This window comes from Diadema antillarum, unplaced genomic scaffold, assembly GCF_040938485.1.
Source record: "Diadema antillarum isolate AM-2024a unplaced genomic scaffold, OU_Dant_1.0 scf00000039, whole genome shotgun sequence".
In the NCBI taxonomy this organism is placed as follows: domain Eukaryota; kingdom Metazoa; phylum Echinodermata; class Echinoidea; order Diadematoida; family Diadematidae; genus Diadema; species Diadema antillarum.
Window position 1 is genome coordinate 1638121 of NW_027270928.1, and position 23600 is coordinate 1661720.

At 41.3% G+C, this 23600-nt stretch overlaps 1 protein-coding gene across 1 annotated transcript; it reads right to left on the reverse strand.

Annotated features, from left to right (window-relative positions):
- Positions 1-3506: 3506 nt before the first annotated feature.
- LOC139710728 (carotenoid-cleaving dioxygenase, mitochondrial-like) lies at positions 3507-21362 on the reverse strand. Its single transcript, XM_071622648.1, has 8 exons — positions 21215-21362; positions 11359-11762; positions 10551-10695; positions 8519-9027; positions 5585-5693; positions 4843-4943; positions 4115-4226; positions 3507-3825 (listed from the first exon to the last, which is right to left on the reverse strand). The coding sequence occupies exons 1-8, from the start codon at positions 21297-21299 to the stop codon at positions 3677-3679; spliced, it is 1614 nt and encodes a 537-aa protein (XP_071478749.1). The 5' UTR covers positions 21300-21362; the 3' UTR covers positions 3507-3676.
- Positions 21363-23600: the final 2238 nt, after the last annotated feature.

Below are 23600 nucleotides of genomic sequence, written 5' to 3' on the forward strand. Positions count from 1 at the left end.
GTTCAATTCATATGAAATATAGGCTACAACCACCACTGTAGCAGTATTCACGCTTCCAAAACGATAAGAAAGTGGGTGAGGAAATATTTTAGCGACAGGGAAAGAGGGCAGTAATTTGTTATGATCGTCCACACACACAAACAGTCTTATAGCATTCAGTTGTAACATATTATATATATAATTTCTACGAAATTTTGGAACCAAACTAGTCAGCGGTATGGTGTAGCATAAACAGAGTATGCGTATCCTTGAATATTCACTGGCGTTGAATACAGAATCTGAACAATCATTCAACAAGTGAAGAGATTTAGAATACAAGAAAGCATTTCACAATGATAGTCGTGCCAATCAACTTGATAGACAAAACGTCAGAAGCAGCAAAATAACAAATATTTCCCACACTCATATCGCAGCCTGTCCAAACGAAAACTGAATACAGTGAATAACATATTTCATATTCGAATTAACTCGGATAAAATATACAAGACTTTAACACGGCTGCGAATGGTATGCGACAACAGCATTTACGTGCAAATAATTTATGTCTATAATTCATATTCTAGTAATCATATCATAGTACTCTATTACATCATCCATGCGCAGCATGAGAAGTCAAGACGGCAAGGTTTGCATAAATAACATCTTTCATACCTTTCCTGGCAAAAAGCTGATAAATTGAATAAAATAGAGGAAGAAATGTTGATACCCCGCGGAAAAGCGTTCCATACATTTCCTTTAAGTCAGAACTGCAGCGATTATGATATCTTATCCTACATGGTGAGAAATTGCATAATGTGAATCTTGCATAATCCGAATAATGTGGGAATTAAACAAAGAAATGGATCAAACAGTACAATGTAGCGCTGTGTAATTTTAGTTGCATTTGGGTTATGACATGGATTAAACGTGTTTCTCGATGAAGAAAATACATCCATGTTCAATGATATATGTCGTTCTATGTTGTATTGTTCTCCCCTGAAACCACGGATTACACTGAGAATCGGACTTCCCTTGATGTCACTGGGAATACACAATGGTCATGAATACTGGCTCATGAAGTTTGAGCTACTTAAAGACAGAATGCAAGGTACAAATTACACATTAATTTGGGTTTGAGGGAAAGGGGCACGAGGGAAGTTCGAGGCGAATGAAGGCACAAGCAACTACAAAATAAGATCAAGCGCCCTCTCGCGCTTTTCATCAGACAGATGATGAGAGTAAGCATAAATAAAACAATACATACCTGCAAACACACGTGGTGATAAATGTGAGTAAAATTGAATTTACATTTCATTACATCATGAAATCAGTCTAAACTGTGTGATAACGATATTACCAATGTAAGGGAGAACAACTCCTTTGTCAAAATACACAGTCTTTCTTTACATTTGTTGGTCCAAAACTATCACAAATAAAAGCTCCTTGGCAGTACAGTATTACATTGTCACACTCATCATTAGCTATTGGTTGTTTCTTATACTTTTGCGTGTGCTTCATAACACGTACCCGTTACAATGACTCCAACCATTGCAATGACGAATATGAGGGCAACTTAATGAATATCGTTTTGGTTCAGTTGAGTAGTTATAATTGAATACATGAGTGGTATACCCTATTGTTAGTAAACCACTTATTTTGTTCTGTCTTTGATTACCCCGGGTAATTACCAGATATCAATTTTTTTTTTAACCAATATATTAAGCATCACATTGTGAGTTCATTCACAACTTGAATATCTAAACATCTATACACAAATATTGTGTATACCAGCAGCTTAGCTGAATATGATTCTGTGAACAAAGTGGGATAGTCGGCTATGAAAAATTAATGAAACCATATTCCGACACATGGAAATAATCATGAATGCAAGTTAGGCAATTCATCTGAAGAGTAATGGGGAAGAGAAGCATCTGCGAGTAGACATATAACAGTACACCCAATAACCACTGTGAGTGTAATCTGAGATCTATACAGAAATTAACACAAAATTACCAAGAAAAATACATAATTATATTCAAAGTTAAACACACTTTGAGGTAGGGAAATATTTTCGAGTTGCCATCAGCAACAAAACGAAACACATAATGAATACATTTTGACACTTAATACGCCTCCATCCTACGAACCACAGGTAGAGAGAGGCGAGCTCGATTTTGCTTTCTGGCAACAACTCCCATTAAAGGCTCTACGATGTCTGCTCCTTTGATCTCAGCAAAATTTGACTAGGGCGACTTATGATATGCTGGCCTTGATAAGGAGAAACATGCAGAATAGCAGTCATAATAAATACAATAATAGTTTTACAACATCAACAGCTGCATCGTTTTATGGGGCTAATAAATGATGTTACATGGACAATATGTCTTTACGAACTCCAAAGTAGTGTTAATTACATTTTGGAAGTATTCGATTAATGGCATAACTATATTGCACGGAATTGTTTGAAGGAAGAGAACAGGGACAATTCCGTTTAAACTCTTCACTTATACACGTAGTAAAAACAAGCGAGGAATGACATCATCTTGCAAGACTGATTAGGCTTTAAAACGTGAAAAGCTATAGGAGCCTATCTTTTCACATTCAGCTTGGTCTTCTCGCAAGAACATCATAGTTCTTTTCAGTGACTTCGAGGACAATAAATAATGGACGGGCTTTAAGTTTGACTAAAAAGTTACGATCAAATTAAGTAAACGCTTCAACGGTAAAAACAAAACACTCTACTGACGTTATATTGTAATTTCACTCAATTCTATCCTTTCTCGGAGTAACAACCCGATGACCTTACAAACAATGCCCTTAACTAGATAAATTACATTGGAAGACCTTAAAAAGACACACAGTGATGTGAGGCCAATGAAGCTTGTTTTCACACACTAGTTACCAACCCTCAGCACTTGGGGGCAGTAAAATGTCCACGATCTGTTCGTTTGCAGCTATAACAGAACGTAACGAATGTCGGCAGCTCGACATGCAAGATTATACTTAACGAATGTGTTCAGACCTCTTTGTCTGACAGCTCAACAAGTTACATCCCACACAACACGTGGGTTACAGAGGGACACCAGCAGTAACGATGATTTCAGGAGACACATACGATACCTGTATCCACCTTGCCCCGTACAAGTGCCGATCAATGCAGTTTGTAGTCAAGAATGCAGAAGCCATCTCACAGACTGGCTTTTGGCAAACCCGCATAATTTTGTGCATCCATGGATATGCAAGTTTACAGAAGAATCAAACATAAGTCCGTTTGATAGAGGAAGACGACAATAACTTGGCAAATGGTGCTGCATGAGTTATCAAGACGTGATGTCGCACTTAGATGGTTTGATCGTGACCAAAGACCGACATCGATGAGGTCAGAGTGTCTTGGAAAGGTCACGATTATTTGCCGTGGAAAGACTTGAAACTCTATATAAAAATATAACGACGAAATCATGTAATTGGTCACAAAATCGTTTCTTTACTCGATACCGGACCATGGGACCGTTGAGATTTCACGACACACAAGACATCCAGCAATGTTCACACTCCTCCATCACATTCCGAACTTGGCAAGATGCAGTCTAGAATTGATATCTCAGTACATCCGCGACCTCGTGGTCAAGGTGATCAGGTGGTGTACAAATATCAGTCTTGGAGGATTTAAAGTTTTGTGTGTAGAAGAGAGTGGGTGTCAGTGGAAGAAGCCGCCGTGGAAAGTGATTGGACACGTCATTTTCTCAGGAATCTCAGCCCGCGCAACTTCCTCTAGTGTCTTGGCATCAAGGACCAGTAAGAACGCCCTCTGTGTCTCACTGCTGATAACGGTGGACAGTAATACACCTGTTGGCAAAAAAACAGAAACAAAGTCGTAAACTCGTTGATTTCATCATGCAAAATTACGACAATGTTCAATGAATGTTGTCTGTTGCATACCGATTCTGGTAAGTAAACATCACATCTTATCCACATACGTAACATACTAGTATTCGTCATCAAATTGCCCACATGTAAAGACATGCTAATGAAGGTAAAACCAGACAGAACACATCACACATTCACATTCTACACAGACCCATACGCACAGCGAGTATAGTTGATATCTACGTGGACTTTGCTGCTCTACACTTACCATCATCTTCGTCAACGGCGTCCGGCGCTTCGACGAATATTGGTTCGGACGGATAGTGGTTTGGTTTGTGCCAGGACTTGCATGCCTTCGTTCGCATGTTGCACTTTACAATCTGCAAGAAAATGAAGTTTTGTAATATTCAAAATTCTAGATTGGCCTATCAACTTCTTTTCAGAGTATAAAGATGGTAATTTCAGACGAAGACAGTATACAGAATGTGGGTTGGATCTCGTTGCCTTAGCTTACGTTAAAGGGGATGGTTAGTTGCTGATGAGTGGGAATCAGTGGGAATGCTGGGGGATATGGCTAGTTACTGATCAGTGGGAATCAGTGGGAATGCTGGGGGATGATTGTTCCAATCCTTGTGGGATTTATTTAAGAGTACATTATATATCTATTGTTGTGTGAAAATTGTTTGCTTCAGAATGGTCTCATACTTATGTAATGTGCACATTGCTTGAATATGAGACCATTCTGAAGTAATTAAATAAATCCCACAAGGATGGAACAATCATCCCCCAGAATTCCCACTGATTCCCACTGATTAGTAACTAGCCATCCCCTTTAAACGCGTATTGCAAGAAAATTTACTCATAATCTACTGAAGATACTGACATGATCTATTATCATTCGCCTTATCTTTGGGCTAATGTTAGACAGATGGTAGGAATTAGGCATACCATGGGGTGGATTTTTCTAAAAGAAAATATTTACGGGGAAATACTTACTGTGTTCATGAAATCTCCTTTGTGTTTTCCAGATGTGCCATATGCGTAGGTGTAGGGCCTGCCGTTGTTCTTACTGTGGTTTATGCACGGCATATCAATTCCTGTGTTGGTAAATTGCGAGGTAGTGAAAGTCAAATAGTTTTTTTGTCCTTTTGTGAAAATGGTCATGAATACACGAGTGCGAACATAACATTTACATTCATATACATTATCCCTGCGTATAGAATTAATGGACCTTGTTACAGCTGACTTTACGAGTGTAATATCTCAGTCACACGGATGTCGTGCGCAGGGGAAGGGAGGGAGAAATTCATTATGAGGGAGCTTAGGAATTTGTAGAAGTGGATTTCACCGATCTGATGCACACTTTGGATGGAATATTTGGAAAATCTTTAATCCAAAAGGTACCCCCCGAAATATTCAGAGAAATTGTGAATGGCACTCATGGCATCTGTCACCTCTTTACTAAATTTATGGAGGAGGAGCGCTCACCGGCGCTTACAAAACAAACGGCAGTGAATGCACGGTGACAGGTATCACAATAAATGCCAATCGTACTCTCAGAGATATCACTCTCGTGTTAAAATGAGCTGTATCTCTGAAGATTACAGGGCATCAAATTGACTTACAATCATTTATATTCTTCTGTTACAGTATTGAGACTATTTTCCGGAGATCATGATAAAGTATGAATCTGATATATTTGTAGCAATGAGAGACCAAAATCATGTTTTTATCTTACCGATATCAGAGGCCACTTCGTAGGTAAGATCAACCGTGCCATCTGGTTTGAGCATTGCCGAGGCCGAGGTATAGCTCAGAGAAACGAGGTTAGTGCCAACTGGTGTATTCTGTATACAGAAAAGTAAGACGAAAAATTAGTTTCTCCCAGATTCTTTGAGAATAATTTGCTGTAGCTGTCATTTCAACGGTTTACCATCCAAAACATGATCTACTAACTTCACTATGCTGTCAACTAGTACAAAGTTTTAATTTAACTTGAGATATTTTACAGTATCAAAAATATGTTTAAAGTTCAAACGACATTGATGCGCCTGCAATGGAAAACGTACAGTTGCAGTGTACGGAAAATAAATCAATATTACGAAAGTTAAGACACTGGGGCACTCATTATTTTGTGAGGCCATACAACGAATGCTAGTATCATGAGTGATGAATGGAAGGGCGTTGAGGGTAATCACAAAGTTATAGCTATGCGTTATATATAATCAAACACATGTAAGAATCAGAGATGGTAGCGACCCCATTCCTTGACTTTTCACTTCTATTCTGATTTAGCCTCCTCGAACCCGTTCGATACGCCACGTGTAGACAGATCGAACTGTCTGGTCTCGTTAGCTTCTCATTATTTAATGCCGCTTGGGCAAAAGCCATTCAACCCCAAGTGGAGAAAAATGCGTTGGAAAATTCCTCGCGATCGTAAGTGCACGTCTTCCCTTTGTGACTGAAACCTGTCACTTTTGTAATGGAATTCTCGCGCCTTGTCCCAGCTCTAATTGAAAATCGAAAAATCGATGGATTGGGCTGGAGGAATGTCCCATGTGCTCGTCGCTAGAGAGGTTGAAATGGCAGGATATAAAACCTTTACGACAAATGAGGTTCCGACATGTGTTTTGTGCAACACAGCGGAAAGTGTAGGTAGAGTACGAGGGTTTCGTTCCGTGATAATACTATTATGCTTGCATGTAATACTAAAAGCACGCTTTAACAAATTTTGGTCGTTTTTGTTGCTCGTGGCGTATCAATGAATAGTGAGGTGCTATCACACCCTCATTAAAAATTACGATGTTATAGGTTTTTATGTTTATACATAGACCTATATATATTTATATATTTTTATCTACATCTTCAAAACTCAGAATTTCTGTTCAATTGGATTCTCCTACTGTTCTGTTTGCCTTTTACTGAATACTCCCAGATTACTGACCCCGGGCGTCATTGAGGCCAGCTTTCACAAACCATACAATCTACAAAAGTTAACGTCAATCTTGACAAATAAGCGTCATATTTTGTACCCCTCCCCAGCTTCAAGAATATGACTCTGAAGTGCATCTGGTTTTCTAGCCATCCCTTAATATGCTACTAATCATGATGGCTGGTATGCTGTACACATTGCATCTTAATTCTGAATGAAGTTTAAGAAAATATGTGTGATCATACCGTCCAGTTGAACAGTACGTTTCTCTGATTATTTTGTTATAAAGAGCGTCTAGTTGGATAATTTGTCCAAGAATATCAGTTACCAATTTGTACTTTCATAATAATGTATCCTTCTAGACTACTCATGAGGACAAACACACAAACAAATGTAATTGAAAATCCACAAATTTTACATTCCGCATACTCGAACCACAAATTCCTGATAAACATTTACTGTGAGCAAGGACGTAGGACGTATACATTATTACACTGGAAATATACTGAGCCCGGAACATTATTGAATATTGTTGTAAAGCCTCAAGCCTTCTGCAAAGGTCCAAACGTCCGTTGTGATCGTTAATTCCAATAAAACGGTATTGTTCACATCACGGTTAAAATCTTGAGGAGGGGTCCCAGGTCGCATTCAGAACAAATAGTTTAAATAACTCATCTATTGTTAATGTTTTTACCATACCAGTATGTGGTACGAGTTCAATGAAACCGCCAACAATCCCACAGAATCATCTCCAGCGCCCTTTCTATAGCCCATCATATCGATTTGTTGGAGTATGGGTCGATACAAGATCGGATGTGGCAATGGAGGGTGCATTCACAAAATTGTGTCTGCTTGTTCTGTGCTACAAATTGGCGGCAAGTGCGATTGTCCTCATAGCATTCGAACTACACAAAGGGGTTTTGTTTTTGTTTCGTTTTATCTGGTTTTTTTTTTTTTTTTGGTCAGCGCGTGGAGTGGTCCAAGGATTGTCCCGCTGATGTGAAATGTCCCACGTTGCTGTAAAGTTATTGACCCTAGGGAATGGACAAGGACCTGGGAAATCTAAAGAATTTTGCAGAGCGCATTCGATGACTCTTACGTCAAAGTCACTTTCAGCGAGGTTTTCAAATTTTGGCGGTAAATAGACTGAAGGTCTTATGTAATGTTTTGGAAATAAATGAATCAAAACTGCATTCATTAGACAAGAGAACATACGCTTAATTAGAATATTGTTTTTGGGATCGTACAGTTTCGGTTGAGACCTAATTTCAGGTTTCTAACATTTTTTGGTGAAATAATGATAAACCTCTTATGAACTATGAAAGAGCACGTAATTCTATGAGGAATTCAACGTTTATTTGATGAAAATTGGTTTTGAAATGGCTGAGATATCCAAAAAAGAGCGATTCTAATAAAGTGTGGGACCCACACTTTATTAGGATCACTTTGTTTTACTTTGTTTTTGGATGTTTGAGTCATTCCAAACCCGATTTTCATCAAATAAACTTTGAATTCCTCTTAAAATGGTATGCTCTGTACTATATCATATGTGTTTTCTTGGTATTTTGCAAAAAGTTAAAAGCCTAATTCTCATCTCCACCAATACTGTACCACCCTTTTAATCTGTTTCTAAACGTTTGATATCAAGCAAATGAATTCATCAGTCAGAGAATTATGTCATCTGAAAGCATGTAAAACTAAAATTATTAGTCGGAGATTTGTGATATCAGAAGAACTGACCTCATCTATTCTTAAAGGCAAAACGTATCTCCTGACTTCTGTGATGGGGAAATGCCTTTTGCCATCTTGGTCGCCATGTCTCAGGTAGTCGAGGTAAAATTTCTTCAAGAGTTCATCATCGTCATACGAGCATATGTCGAACACTACGTGGTCGTCCTCCTCATACGAATTGATGACATGCATGCCGAAGAGCGGGCCTGCCTCGTACCGCGTCGCCAGTTTCTCACCCGTCTGCTTCTCGACGAGATGGAAAAGTGTCCTTCCCTCGCGGTCGAACTCGAAACACGAGGAAACCGGTTTCCCCAGCATCTGTGACGCCGCAAGACGAGCAACGTTGATGTGCAGTGTCTGCTCTGAAAACACGATGTAGTTGTCGGTCATCCCGAAGCTGTGAAAGTAGGATGGTTTGAGAGGGTTCCGGGCCCGAATGCTGCACAAAAGCTTCGCCGACATCGCCGGGCTAACGGTCGAGCAGGACGTACTGTCTGAATCTTCCGACAACGCTGAATCTGCGAAAATTTATGAAACGAAGAATCATTTATTTTTTTTTCTTTACCTTTCATTTTAAGCGAAGTATGATCTACATTTTATGGCAAGCTTTCACACATGCATTATATCAGAAATTAAAGCATGTAACGTATGTTACATTGGACAAATCCTTACATAAAGATTGAATATGTGTATTAAATGTGTCTGTTGTCGGGTTAGTTCGTGATTCATGTTTGCATTCTGTTACCGCATAGCACGAGTGCGTGGTAAAGTGATACGGCCACAAGGTGACTAGTGCATGCGATGACTGGCGGCACCCCAAGCCGTCCCGCGAAGACCACGACGCCTTCTGTTTGCCTCACTCAACCACAGACTTGTGGAGATCCTAGTTCGATGATTCAGACAGTTCACCTTCGGAGACCCGTCGTCTTGCGGTTACATAACATAGCAAGCTCTGCGTCGTCTAGGGGATCACTAGAGGTATTGTATTTTTACGTCTTTATATTTCACGAATATTCATGTGATTTCAATCGTGAGTTGGCAAGGTTATATATAGGGTGTAGCGTGTTCTGTTTTTCCTTTTTTAAGACTGCAACCCACGAGTGATCCTCTGCGTTCCCTATTTCAGTCTTGATGTACGATTACACATCGCCGTTAAAGTCAGTGTGATATTGGAGACTCAACAGGAATTTAATGATATGTGTTAAACATAAACGACAACAAAAAAAATCAAAAGACTGTGTTTGACCAAAGACTTAGTGGCAACTCTGTCCACGCTGGGCGAGTTCGCAACATCGATGCTTTTTTTTCTGTTTTTGGTTTGTTTGTTTGTTTGTTTGATTTTATTTTTAGTTTCGGGAAAGGAATGAACTTCCGTAATGACAAAGAATGAAATGCTGAGTCTGCGACAAAAAAAAAAACAAAAACCGAACTTTGACTGTCGCACTGTAAGTTTTCATCAGCTTTTACGAGTTTTAGACACTGTTAAAATGTAGAATTAGAGGTGCCTATTCAAGGCCAGCTCTCTGCCCTATCAACCGAGGCGTCCGCCTGTCCCACTAGAGTGCCTATGCTATCCACCCCCTGTTTCCTAGCTTTAGACTGACATTGCCGTGAGTGTTTAATCATACAGTTCAGTCGATTCCATTTTTATCTAGCGACTATTGTCTCAAGGGCAAAATTGTTGCGCACGCTAGTCAATTTCTTCACAAAAAAGAGTGTAGAGTCGATGATGAAACTTGAATCATGGGAGGTTGAATAACCCTATACTATCATAAGTTGAGGCAAAGTCTCCACTATGCTGTTATCATTGTTTGGATTAGTGGGAAAATTTTCTTACGTTGAAACACTTAAAGTCTTACTTCGCTATATGGAATGGCATACATCTTTTGACGGTCTCATCCTAAACTTGAGAATTAATCTCGTCAATGCTTCAGAGTCTTTCATTGCGCTGTGACAAGGCCACAAACAGTAGGCCTAACCATTATTTTGATGAGATATCAAAAGACAGGGGAATTAAGTATGCGCAAACTTATTTACCTACCTGTGTGAGATTTAGGGGAGAATTTGATAACGTTGTAGTAACATCCTGTCAGGTAGGAAGTTCCCATGTTATATGAGCAGCCGTCCCTGTCCGTCTGGGCGTGGACTGAAGCCGTCATCATCCCGAATGTCTGCAGCAAGTCGATCTAAACGAGGGCACGGTTGTAGAGCGAAAAGGGTAAAAAGCAGATCATACACGAGTTAATCACTGGATTACTGGTGCCACATGCCCTTTTTCTCAAATCATAGTATAATTTTCTCTCTTTAAATTTCTTCAGCGATGACTTCAGCACCAGGACGTGATTCAAGGGCGCAACAGCCTTTGAGATGATTAGTGTCGCTACTGTTTTACCATCATCAATAAATAGTTGCAACTATTTAGCTTCCCTTAATCTCCTAATTATACATCAAATCCGTCGTGATCATCATTATGGCGGCCACATCAGCATGTTAGTGATCTTAAAAAAACAAACAACGAACGGTAGGCACTCCTACGAGTGTTCAAGAACATAATAGTTCAAGGGGAAATCATGACAGGTACGATAATGAGGTGCTGTTTTCCCATCATTAAGCAAAAGAAAGCAAGAAAATAACATCAATGTGAGACCACCGCATGCTACAGGATGCGCAGGTGCCGTAACGTTTAAACAAAGATGTTTTGCTGCACGGTATTTTTAGATTCTTTAGTCACTATGAAACAAGTTTTGCTATTATTGGCCTCTTGTTGAAATGCAGATGCCTTTGAAGCCTAGCTGGAAGACAATAGGTCATGAGTGAGACGAAGAGCCTATCAATGGGGCGCCACCTACCGTTTGGTCCTCTGTGCTGAGGTCTTGAAGGTTGATCTTTCTCGGGGTGTAGGTCTCCGTAGCTGTGTAGACCTCATCCCCAAGTTGATACACGTTTATTAGATTATTGTCGGTAACATTGAGCGGTAAAAAGTGCGTAGCGAACCGTTCGAGGACGTTCTTGCATGGGTCGGGAATCCCGACAGTGCCGAATTCGGAGAGGATGATCTTGTTGTATTTCATAGCCTTCTTGTACGCGTTGCTCCGAAGGAATCGATTCTGATACGTCACCTTTCCGTTGTGGAAGGCAAACTTGTGCATTAGTGCCAGTCCATCAAACCAGTGCTGATAGGCCGTATTCCCTACTTCAAAGAGACCTGGTCCAATTCGCACAAGTGAGCCCAGGAGCCAGCCCGGGAGGTTGCCTGTGAAGAACGAGGAAACGCAGAACACCATATCAATCAAAATTCTGATCAAACACACTGCCCTTTGAGCTATAATTACACTGTACATGGCAATAGTCTTTAGCTGTGCTCTAATCTTTATACATAGAAACCGAACAGTTTCTCCTACAATACTTGGCCGGGGCACACAATGTATTAACATAAAAATCCACAAAAACATTTATGACCACTGAGAATTACTAGAAGGTTAAAGAGATGATAAAATTTCCGTTGCCCTGGACGAATTGATTGCAACACATTATCTTTCCGTCGTGAAAAATTGTAGCGCCACACGTTGTTATTTCCTAGGCCTTGTTAACTAGTTTTCATCTGTCTATTGAATCATTTCATATTCAGATTACATATCTTGTCTGTTCCTCTTCAATGAGATTGAAACCATTAGTTAGAGAAGATGTTACTGTACTGACGGTTGGAAGGACATTCTACTTCATACAAACAGCACCTACTATTGATACCAGACCAACAGCCTGTCTGGGTTTAGCAAAGTTTTGAATACCGAAAAAAGAAGAAATGCTGAATGCAGTGTATGATTATGAAACTATTGTGATACATGTGTTACAGCAAAACAGTAGTGATTTTAGGTTGTTTTTCTTTTTTGCATTATTGAGTCGCATTGTATCATAATTTGTTCGGGACACCTGCTGCTTCCAATTCGCGCTGAGCACGAGCTGCTGTTGATACATCACCAGCACCACTAATCCCCGTCTATTATCTATGACGCCTAACAAGATTATGCCCACATGTGTAAGGCTCCTCTTTAGCAGACAGTTGAGGACTTGTAGATTCTGCCTGGGAGTCTCTACCAAAAGAGAACTGCCTGTGTCAGGTGATCTGTCACGGCTAGTTAGCACGCGAGCAAGCGGTCACAATGGTCTCAGATTTATCAAGATATTCGCTCATAATTGTCTTGTCATGAGTTAATCCCACGAATTTGGAAGGATTCTATTTTGGTCAAGGTAAGTTAATGAGCTTACTGGTCCCGTTCTGGTCGAAGTTAAATGAAGGCGCCATCTCATCAGTGACGGAGGTACAGCTCCACAGTCTTTCAATTGCAACAGTGGAGTATCATGTACAACATATACCTCCTCAGATGATGAACGATACCTTGAGATGAACGCAAAATTTAATACCAGCAAATTTTCTGGTTGGGAGTGATGTTTATCAGCAACAATAGAGGAGACCACTCATGTGGCCAATAGGAAATTCCCAATCACTTAAATCGGACAAACAGCTCAGACATCAGTTCTAATTTCTCGTCTCGAATAGCTCCCCACCTGTGTTTCATTAAGAAAACTAGGACAAGTGCACGGCCTAATAATAATTTCCCCACCTCCAAACCAAACTACGGATATCGCCCTCTACGTTTATAATCTCTTCTCACTGAGAGTTGGCCTTTTGCAGCCAACAATGTAAGAAAAAACTGTGTCATATCGTGTATTTAAGACGAAATACAACATGGAACATAATGCAGGAAGTAAAAGTTCCTATCCACTGATGCTACTCTCTGTGACAATCCAGCAAAGAAAAGAGACTTTTGGTCATTGGTTATATCGAAAATATGAGATATATTCACATCATAGTAGCGGTTTGGTGGTTACAGTGAAGGTGCAGTCTTGTCCTTGCCCTGTTCCCGACTCATGCATCCAGACGCGTTATGACGTATCCTGTGTTCCATTATCTTAATGAACTACCATGTACAGAAAGCAACTTGTCAGCACAAATTATTCATGACGATATAATCCGCTGGAGCCGCTGTCTGAGCCTCTCTGTTTAAGAAATGAATGAATATGACATTATGATCTCTACCTAAGTGCCCTTGAAGTGTGTGGGAGGATGAGGCTATACTCGTACAGCAGTTTATAAACGTCGAAAAGTGCTAAATATAGCACAAAGCCTTGCAATTTAACTAAAGATATTATTATACCCCAATGTACACAGGAATATTAGTAGCTGAAATATATCGAATATTTATTTTAAGTATGAGTGTTTCCTCACTTCACATGAACTATTATAAGAACGAGCTCAGAACGAGATAAAGGATAAGCACAGTGAGCCTGTGCTCACTCTCATAACCCGATTTGAGTGGAAGGAGGAAGAGAACGTTAATTGTATCTTAGGAAGGAGACTGAGCAATTAAAACAAGAATCTGCTAGCTTTTCTTCGATCAAAACAGCGCCAGAAATCAGCGTGAAACGAGTCTTGGGGGACCAAACGTAATCTAATTTTCGATCGCGCGTCGAGTAGAATGTATTTGACCACAGCGTGTAAAGCTGCTTGGAACTCGGTTGTTTTGCCTGCTTTCCCAACAAGCTCACATATGGTTTCAGGAAGCAAATCTCGCCTCAAGAGCCCTGTGGTCTGGAAAGTCTTCTCGAAATTGGAAACGGAAGATAACTGTTAACCGTAAATGGAATCGATTGTAACTTAAAAAGCACATTGTAAGCACATTACATCTTATTGTTGATGTTATAATCGTGTTCTACGGTTAGAACAACCGATGAACACGGATATAATATTGTTGCCTCGTGCCTCGTTTATGGGTTTGTTCTATTGCACGTTTGCTCTTCTTTAGTGAGTTTTATTTTCTTGTAAGTTGTGTTTTAGCTGTTGTTGTTGTTGTTGTTGTTGTTTTTTTTTTTTGGGGGGGGGGGGGGGGAAAGTACATCTCTATGAAGAATGCCAATCGACATATTCGAGGAACTTGTGAGGAGGAAACCATCCGTCTTTGCTACCTTTAAACGCCCTGAGTGATGGTGAAATCACATGATTACAATGTAATCACTGAATTTCACTGAATCACATTGTGTGTTTCAATTCTTAGTTTTAGACTCCAAAAGCGATGACATGATTATGAAACAACATTTTGTGATTCACGTATAATATATCATCATGTTAGTACGATGAGATGATGTAGATTATAGCGTGTCTCACGTTTTCATCTTCAAGGAAGATAAAATGAGGCTGGTATTGTCACCTGTTCAGAGATTCGATGTTATCCAATATTTTCTTTTTTAATGATGCAAAGACAAAATTTATACATGTCCTTAGTCAGAAAATGGCTCATGAGTACACCATCAGGGAGACATCATAAACCTCATTGGTTTCCATTTATCAGCTTTTCACAACCTCAAAAACGTTCACGTGCGGTTTTTGTGTATAATTTATGTCTCAAAAGTCAGCCATGATCAAAATTTTCTTTACACTATCGAACCTCTGTTACACATCAATTTTGTGCAATCCATGCTGATTCTCTTACGAGCCACAGAAATGTCGCTTTAAATTCGTCGATTGTGTCTTTTTGATATAAACTGCACAAAAGGCAAGGTTTGATATCTTCATTTCTTTCAATGTCAATCACGCTAACTACTCCAATCCCTCCCTTGTAGGTTTGCTCTCATCGAATTTATTCGCATGACCATAAACGAGCAACTAAAGCTCTCCTCCAAAATGTCTTATGTTCATATATCTGGATTGATTTACTCATAAGGTAACTCGTTTGGCCGAATGAGGGTATCATCTTCCGAAGACCAGACGATGAGACAACACTCATGCTGCTCTCTCTTACGGAGATGATGACACCTCCGCTTTTCAGGGCCTCAGTCGTTCCGTTGCGAGCACCTTAATAGCTTATCCCACCCACAATGCGATCTCATTACCTAATTCCGTCGGATTATCGCCTACAGATCCGTATCTAGGGTAGGAGATTAGAGCGCGGAATCCGGGTACCGCACGGCGAGCTTGAGAATAACCTCAACACCTCGTATTGCAGTGGATTACTTATTTCGTCTTCCCCATCACCTAAAGCTTCCATGCGTCTTGAGAGCCAGCTCTTAACGTGATTAGCGTAACATGGTGCTCATAAAGGATATCGGCTGTGGGAGTATATACTATAGCACATCAGAAAATTGTATAGTAAATTTCTTTTGCAATTTAAACCTGTAGGAGGGGCGTGCTAAATTTGACATGTAATGAACCACTGAAAGGAACAGCCCCAATTAATTGACTGTGGACACAGCAATAATGTTGATGTCCTAAACAAAAAGACCCCCCACATATGACAACTAAACAAGGAAGTTTCACATCTTCACAACTTTTTTTTTTCCTCCTTGTAGTTGTACAAAAACATGGCAGTAACTTCCTGGCATCCTTTGCTCCGGCGTGGGAACGGACTTCTCCAGTGTACAAACCAAACATTTTAGAATGACAGGTACAAGGAAAGGATTTGCTATCATGGACACGAATGTGGTTGACGAGGAGACCTCACATAGTAGAGAGTGACGAACTAGAAAGGAAAGCCACTGTTGTGCGCCAGAAACCGCAGAATCCAGAAGGGCGACATCAGTGGTTTTGGAGAGCCGTCGGGAGGATTTTCCCCACACAGTTTGCGCAGTAGATCCTCAAGGGATCTCATCCTCTTTGCTGACTTCGACGACAGATAAAAACGAAGGAATACTACAGTGCATTGGTCCACACTACTTTGCTGTGAAGACAGAATAAACTTTACACAGGACAGCGAGTCTCACGAAGATGTTTTAAACTTCTTAGTAGAAACAGGCAGATCATTAATACGCCAGTTTACAATATAATAATATATGCAGTCTATATCTGTAGCTCCACCTATATAGTATAATATAGTTGCTCCATGGTATTACTGACAGAAAATTTTGTATTGTGTAGATTTCGATTCCTGGGTCAAAGGACTATACAAATAATTGAGTCACCCTTCATCCGAACGTGTTCCATTTTCAACTAGTTTACCGCATATCTACTGATTTATGTCGAAAACGTACTCCTCGGGTTTTTTTCCTCGTCCATTGCGCATTTGCGATATTGCCTCCCTAACCTTGTCGCGCTTAACCCATATGCATCCGATCCACTGATGATGCTTCATCGAGTCATCAAAGATATATCTGGTTTCTCATCAAGTATACGGGCCGGCGGGCCCCCTGTTTCCACATTGAAACTTTAAGAGGCCTCGTCGGTGCAGGCAACTAATTCTACATGACATTCACCGCAGAGTTATCGCACTTTTTCTCTTCATAACCATTGGCGAGCTACGAAAAAGAAGCGAAGGAATGGAAAAACCTGAACATCGCACACGTTATTAGTGAGTCAATTCTGAGTCATGAAAGAAGCTAACCAGACGGGCACTTCATCAGAAAGGGGATAAAATTTAGAAGCTAAGGACAGAGAGAGAGGGTGTGTATGAGAGAGGGAAAGAAGGGAAGGGGAAGAAGGGAAGGGAAAGAGGGAGAGGGGAGGGGAAGAGAGGGGAGGAGAAGGAGGAGGAGGAAAGGATGATTTTGGATATGGAAATACTGAGAAAACGAAAGTAGAGGATAAAAGTGTGAGAACAAAGAGCTGTCTCTACTGTTTGGTTTGCTCTGGCCAATACAGTGGATGTGGTAACAGACAGCTGGCATCTGCAGTCACAAAACGTGGATAATGTACATTGAGATATGCAGCCATTACGCGTACCTAACATGTCTTAATAAGGAAGAATGAGCACAATTCAAACATACTAGGCCTATGTGTTCTGTTTGTGAAACGAAATGGAAAATACCAGCACACAATCATGAAATTAACAGTACCAAATCAAACTGCTACAAAAAAAAAAAGAGCGCCGAGTATCGTGAAGAAATTAGATTGCAATGACATAGGCCTACGGTGTATTTACGGTAGAGCTCAACATACCACACATAGATTCCTGTCTTGCCTGTCAGGGCGCAGCATCAAACCTATACACACCATTCGAATACGACTCAGAAAACAGCCCTATACGAGCAAGACGCCAAGGCAAGAACTTGACAGTGTATATGTTCTTATAGTGAAACATGAAAAGCGTAATCAAGGAAGATAAGAGTGCCTAGATATCGCAGAGATGAGAACATAGGTCTTGGTATCACCAGGGAGGTGAGTATTGCGTGCTACAGACTGATGTAGATGTAGGCCTTCATGGTTAATGTGGAAAAGAAATCGTGTCGGAGAAATAAGGTATTTGGGCCACAATTTTACGATTTTGTCTCGACTTCTCTTGACCTTTCCTCCTATATGACGGCTTGCTTTAGGATAAAAAGTATAATGGACGTTACACGCAACCTGAAGGCAACGCTTACATAGCATGGTGAAGGTTGCCGGAGAAAAAGACACAAATTGTGGAATTTAGGGCACAATTTAACGGGCCCGTCTCGATTTATATTGCCCAGCTCTCTAGAGGCTTGACAAAAGAGGAGAAAGTCGCGCCTGCGGGTCAGACCACAACGGTTGAATTTCAACAACTTTTGCGATTGTCTTCTTCATTTCTTGCGCTCTACCGTGCGAGAGTGACGGTGTGCCTTTTATATGGGCGTGTCAATTCAAGTGAAAGGGGAATGAGAGCCTCTGACATGGAGGGAGTGGGTTGAAAGGACACATCGTCATGTGAGATAAGCAGGGAGACTGAAAGAACAAAACATACGAAAATAAGGAGATGGCGGGAGAAAAGGTGGGGAAATGGTGAAAGAAAGCCTGAACGAAATCCTAGAATCCTTTGGTTGGGACACTACATAATGGCACTCGGAATACATTAAAGATTTAAAAAAAAGGGAGACGACAGTCCCTGGATTTGACATCCCTTCGCAAATTTCGGCAAATTGGCCGTTCTTGTCGTTGATACAGTTACCCGATGTGCAGACGGGTGGCCTGGCGCACATTACTCCGGGTGGGGCTCGCCGTCATCTCACATCATATCGATGCTGCAGACCAGACAGTGCTTCGGACCCCACCCTCTCTACCACGCGACCCTTTCTCTGTCAGCCACGGGCAGGCCTGGCCATGGGTTTACCAGGGACTGCAGACGTAATTAGTGCCTAGTTTGAGTTTAGCCGATTCTCCAGCACGACCAAGTTATCATTGCTCTATAAAATGTATGGGAAGACGTACGGACCTTCTACAGCAAGACGAACGCTAACACCAGTTCGGATTTAATACTATCATATAATACTTGCTTGACCCTGTTGCCACGTGTTACCACTAATGCAACGATACAATGATTCTTCCCCATAAAGCCCTGGTAGAAACAACGGATCATCCTTGGTCCGAAGTTCAGATGTGAATTTAAGTTTAGATATGTGATGAATAGACACACGGGCAAAATCAATAGCTCTATTGTCTATTTGTCATTCGAATAAATTCCAATGCAGTTCAATGAACGGTAGCATGGCTAGACCTTGAATTGTGTACGAAATCATACGGGACTTGAAAGAGTGAGATAAGACAAGAGCTGGCGATAAGGGTGTATGATAGAGGTCTCTTGCCAGCTGATTTGCCATTCTCCTTCCTTCCATATCTTTTAGCACGCTGGATTCCCAGGGGCTGGTCATCACTTCGCCTTACCTGGTCCTATATTGCGCAAGATCCGATATGCCTGCACTGTTTCTATGGCAGTATCAAGGGGAAAAGACTGGTTGATCAAGATATTTGACACTGGGTAACGAGTGACACGGTATTTAAGTATATAACTTTATGAGCGCATATACGTACAGAGAGAGATAGGTTCGTATATGATACTTCTTTATATACGATCTAATGCTACAAAGTGTTTGACTCAAGTGACTTATGGAAACGTAGCTCAAAGTACACTTTTGACAGATTGAAAACATTGAATTGAGTAACGCTTGCAACCATAGCCATGATAAGGGTGAGTCCTGAATAGTAACAAACTGCTAAGGTTAGCGTTCAGTAATGCCTTATGTATGTGTAGATTTATGCGGGTAACCAAGTGCTGTACAAGGATGGCAAGGGCGTGAGCTACCTTGGGAGCGGCGGACGCGGACGCCGTGCATTCGCGTTAGCTGGGAAGAGTCCCCGCTAACTCGGTACGAGTTTAGCGCGTGGTAGGTTTGGACGGGACGGGGGTGAGTACATGTAATTCGATTTAGTCATTAACTGAGATACGCTGGCCGGCTGGACGCTTGCCAAGCGGTACACGGGCTACTATTGTTGTGTGGGATGTCCCGTACTGTGAAATAAAAAAAAAGTAATTGGAACAAAAGACATTGAACGGGCTTTGAAGTCAGGAAATTTCTTCCCACGTGGAGCTGGCCTCCCTGCTGCAGGCATGCTGTAAATCTTGGGCGTTCTGCATACCAGTACGTATTACAGACTGCAATGATATTCGGATCTTTCCTTTTCCTGAATTGTGTCATCTTTTCTGGACAGTCAGATGTCTGACTTTTTTAAGCGCCTGCACCACTGCAGATCAGACATTGTTTGATTTTCACACCCACCGTCGTTTGCCGGTCGGTGTAGATGAATGAGAATTTGCTGGACAAGGTCGCAATTTAACCGAGACATGGGAAAACGGGGAGGGGGTTAGCCCTGACAGTCACAGAAAGGCAGGGAAAGAGAGAGGAAAAAGTAAAGAAAAGAGGGAGGGGAGAGAGGAAAAGAGGCTCCAGACGACGAGGTTGTATAACTTTCGCGAGAGAAGGGGAAAAAATCACGCGCCTTGTCTGGTGTGGGTTGAATGAATGGCATGGTTTACGAATCAAATGAAATTGAAACGATGACAATGAAGTAATGACCTGGACCCTGTGCCCGAGTGTTGGAAGCTATGGTCCAGCTAAGTAGGCGAAAATGATCCATTTATTAATCATATGGTTAACCGATACCATGATAAAATTGGAACGTGGTAATCTACTTTCTTGGCACACTTAGGTCAAAATCGAGCACCCATTGAATTCTCACAGTATCATTCAAATACCAGCAGCCTCCATCAGTATTCTATCTGCCTGAATGTATAGTTCAACGACTGGAGGTGCACATTTCAAGATTAGTAAGAAGACGGCTGGAGTTATGATTACGCATATAGCAGGTATGCACCCTGGACGACAGTTGTATGCCAGTGTCAAGCAACGCAGAAAAATAGATGGATAGTCATGATGACAAGGGGAATGAGCGTGTCTTCAGAAGACCCTGGAATCGGGAGGGTTCAATGATAAAGCGAGTCTTGTTCTCACGAATCGGTGGATTCCATGCATGATCTGTCACCCAGAGTTGTGACTCTTGGCCCTGGTTGCGAGCATCTCCGCACAATTCCATCCTTTCTACAGCTCTAAACCGAAAGATATGAGATCCTCTTCTCTAATTGATGGAGAAGATAGCATCTGAGCAAAGAGGTTACAATGCCCTCTTTGACACCAACACGACCAGCTCTCTCCTGACCTGCACGGTCAGACTCCGAGCCACTTTTTTTCCTGTTATACATTTAAACCACGTGCATGTAAATCAAACACGGATTGCCGTAAGGATGAATATTATCTGAGGAAGAAATGTATCAGCAAGAGAGAGACAGACAGACACCGAGAGGGAGGGAGGGAGAGAAGTTAAAGAAAGAGAGGGGAGAAAATAGGGGTGGAGTTTTGCACCCTTACCTTTAACTTCTGCTTCAACAGGATCGGGGTATTCCCTTTGAACGGAGTTGAATAGACATCCAAAATTGGGATCCGAATTAGCCATACCGAGCACGTTACTGAAAAATAATTCACGATTAACAAAATAGGGGAGGTGGTAAAGCACAGATTTACACACGGGCTCAGCGAATGAAGCCAGAAAATAAAAAGTGAATGGTGAGGACCCAGTTTTAGTACTGCTGGAGAAGTTCGCGTTGGTGGGTTCCCAATCGTGTATGAGCATTGATCAGCTGGCGTGTCGGATTTTGTACCTTGTCGAGCGCTGCAGTGTCGCGTGCACTACACCCGGCTAGGAATCCCTTATAATACGTTTCATTCTCATGAATGAGTTGTCTCGCTCAAATCCCCTAGGGTATATTGCCCACAGATACACAGACACACACACAGACACACACATGCACTCACACACGTGCTCAACGGCCCACACACACACACGCACGCACACACACACAAACCGTACACCCCTCTCTCTCTCCCTCTCTCCCCCTCTCTCTATATCAGGGCTGTCCACCGGAGGGAAGAAACGCATATGCTCCTATTGAAATAGCGCCTTGGACGTTTAAGGTCATGCCGCCGGTTGCTGAAGTTGCCTCTGATAGGCCAAAACCGTGTGACGTAAACCAACCATACCGCTAACAGTCATGGAAGCTACAGACGGTGTCTACTGAGATGAGATCCCAACATCACACAGCACAGTCAGTCAGTGTAATTCTACCGGGGTATAATACGTCATACTAGATACTAACAAGTGAATGACAGTAGTATGTCAATACAACTCCCCTACAAGTGAATCACCTCAAGCGATTATTCAGTCGTGTCACAATGTTTTCTGTAGTTCTGTGCAGTCTGGAAATGTAGGTGTTCACACCAAATCTAATAGATGTATGAAAAGATGGCAAAGAGCGAAAAAGCACGTAAGTCCAAAGAGCAAATGAAAGAAAAGAAATCAGTCTACACATACAAGCATGAAATGAATAAGAACATACGTCTAACCACACGCACACTCACACACGCACACACACACACACAAACACACACACACACACACACACACACACACACACACACACATCATAAAACGCAATAGGCAATGTACACACACGACATTGATGTCCAATAGGTTGTTCTGTGCCCAAAGTGCAGTCAGTAAGCAGTATACTCGAATCGGACTTCTGCCATCCTTCTCCCCCTTTCCTCTACACGTTGTCTCTCCTTTCACCTGACCTACTTTACCCGCCTTGTTCTCTGTTAAAAGTCAATTTATCTGACGTATTCCTGAGTGAAAACATCCATCTCAGTGTAAGATCCAAAGCAGGTCAGTTTGTAGTGTAAAATCGACACACAGCGGCGAACTTGCCCGTGCCCCCATTCGTTCGCATGGATAAGAATACAAAGTCATCTTCCCACTAAAACCATTTTCTGTTGGAGTCACAGGCAGTGCAATTGCTTCTTCTTCTTCTTCTTCTTCTTCTTCTTCTTCTTCTTCTTCTTTTGTGGAGGGGGGTCTATTTGAATAGAGAGACACTAAGTACCAAGATAAAATAAATTTTGCTGGAATAGAAAATCCGACCAGTATACATGTTTTTTTCTGTCGATGTCACTTGTACATCTCTAACAATGAACTTTGACAATAATGTATTTATTGATGAATCTCACTATTATTTGCCATGGTTATCTCCATTTTCTGAAACAATTACTGTTTCAAGGCCGACTACCAACAATCCAATCATGACAAGATCGAAAGATTAAAGGGAAAGAAGGAGGGGAAGAAAGAAACAAATATATTAAAAAGATCAATGGATTGTCTTAGACCATTTTGTTATCAGACATTAACAATTCATCAAAGAGTGCAGCAAATACTTACCGCTAAAGACAGTAAACCAACGGTCGAATTTGGTGGTAAAACGTTGATGTATAGTCTCTCTTTATAATCGCGTTCGTCCATCGGGTAGAACGTATTCAAATGTATTCCTCCCCTCAAGCCCGTTCCACAAAGAAGATATGTAAATGAAGTGGATACGTTTCTAACGCTTCAAGACTATAAACACACAATGCCCATTGCTTTCATACCTTCTTTCTTTTCCTTTGACTGTTATTCCAAGCAGCAGCTGAGCATTTAGCGCTCAGATTTACCCTGCTCCGCAGACGACAGCCAGGCAGCAAAAAAGGCGGGAAGTTTCACGAAAAGTAAATACGGCTCCACCACTGAGACTCAGGCTTGTTTTTTGTGCAGTCATCGTTTGCTGGTCTCAAAGAAAATGTTGGCACAAATCTATTTACCTTGTAACCGCATATGTTATCATTTGGTTAAAAGGGAAAAATACAAGATTGGGAGACTGTTGTTGTG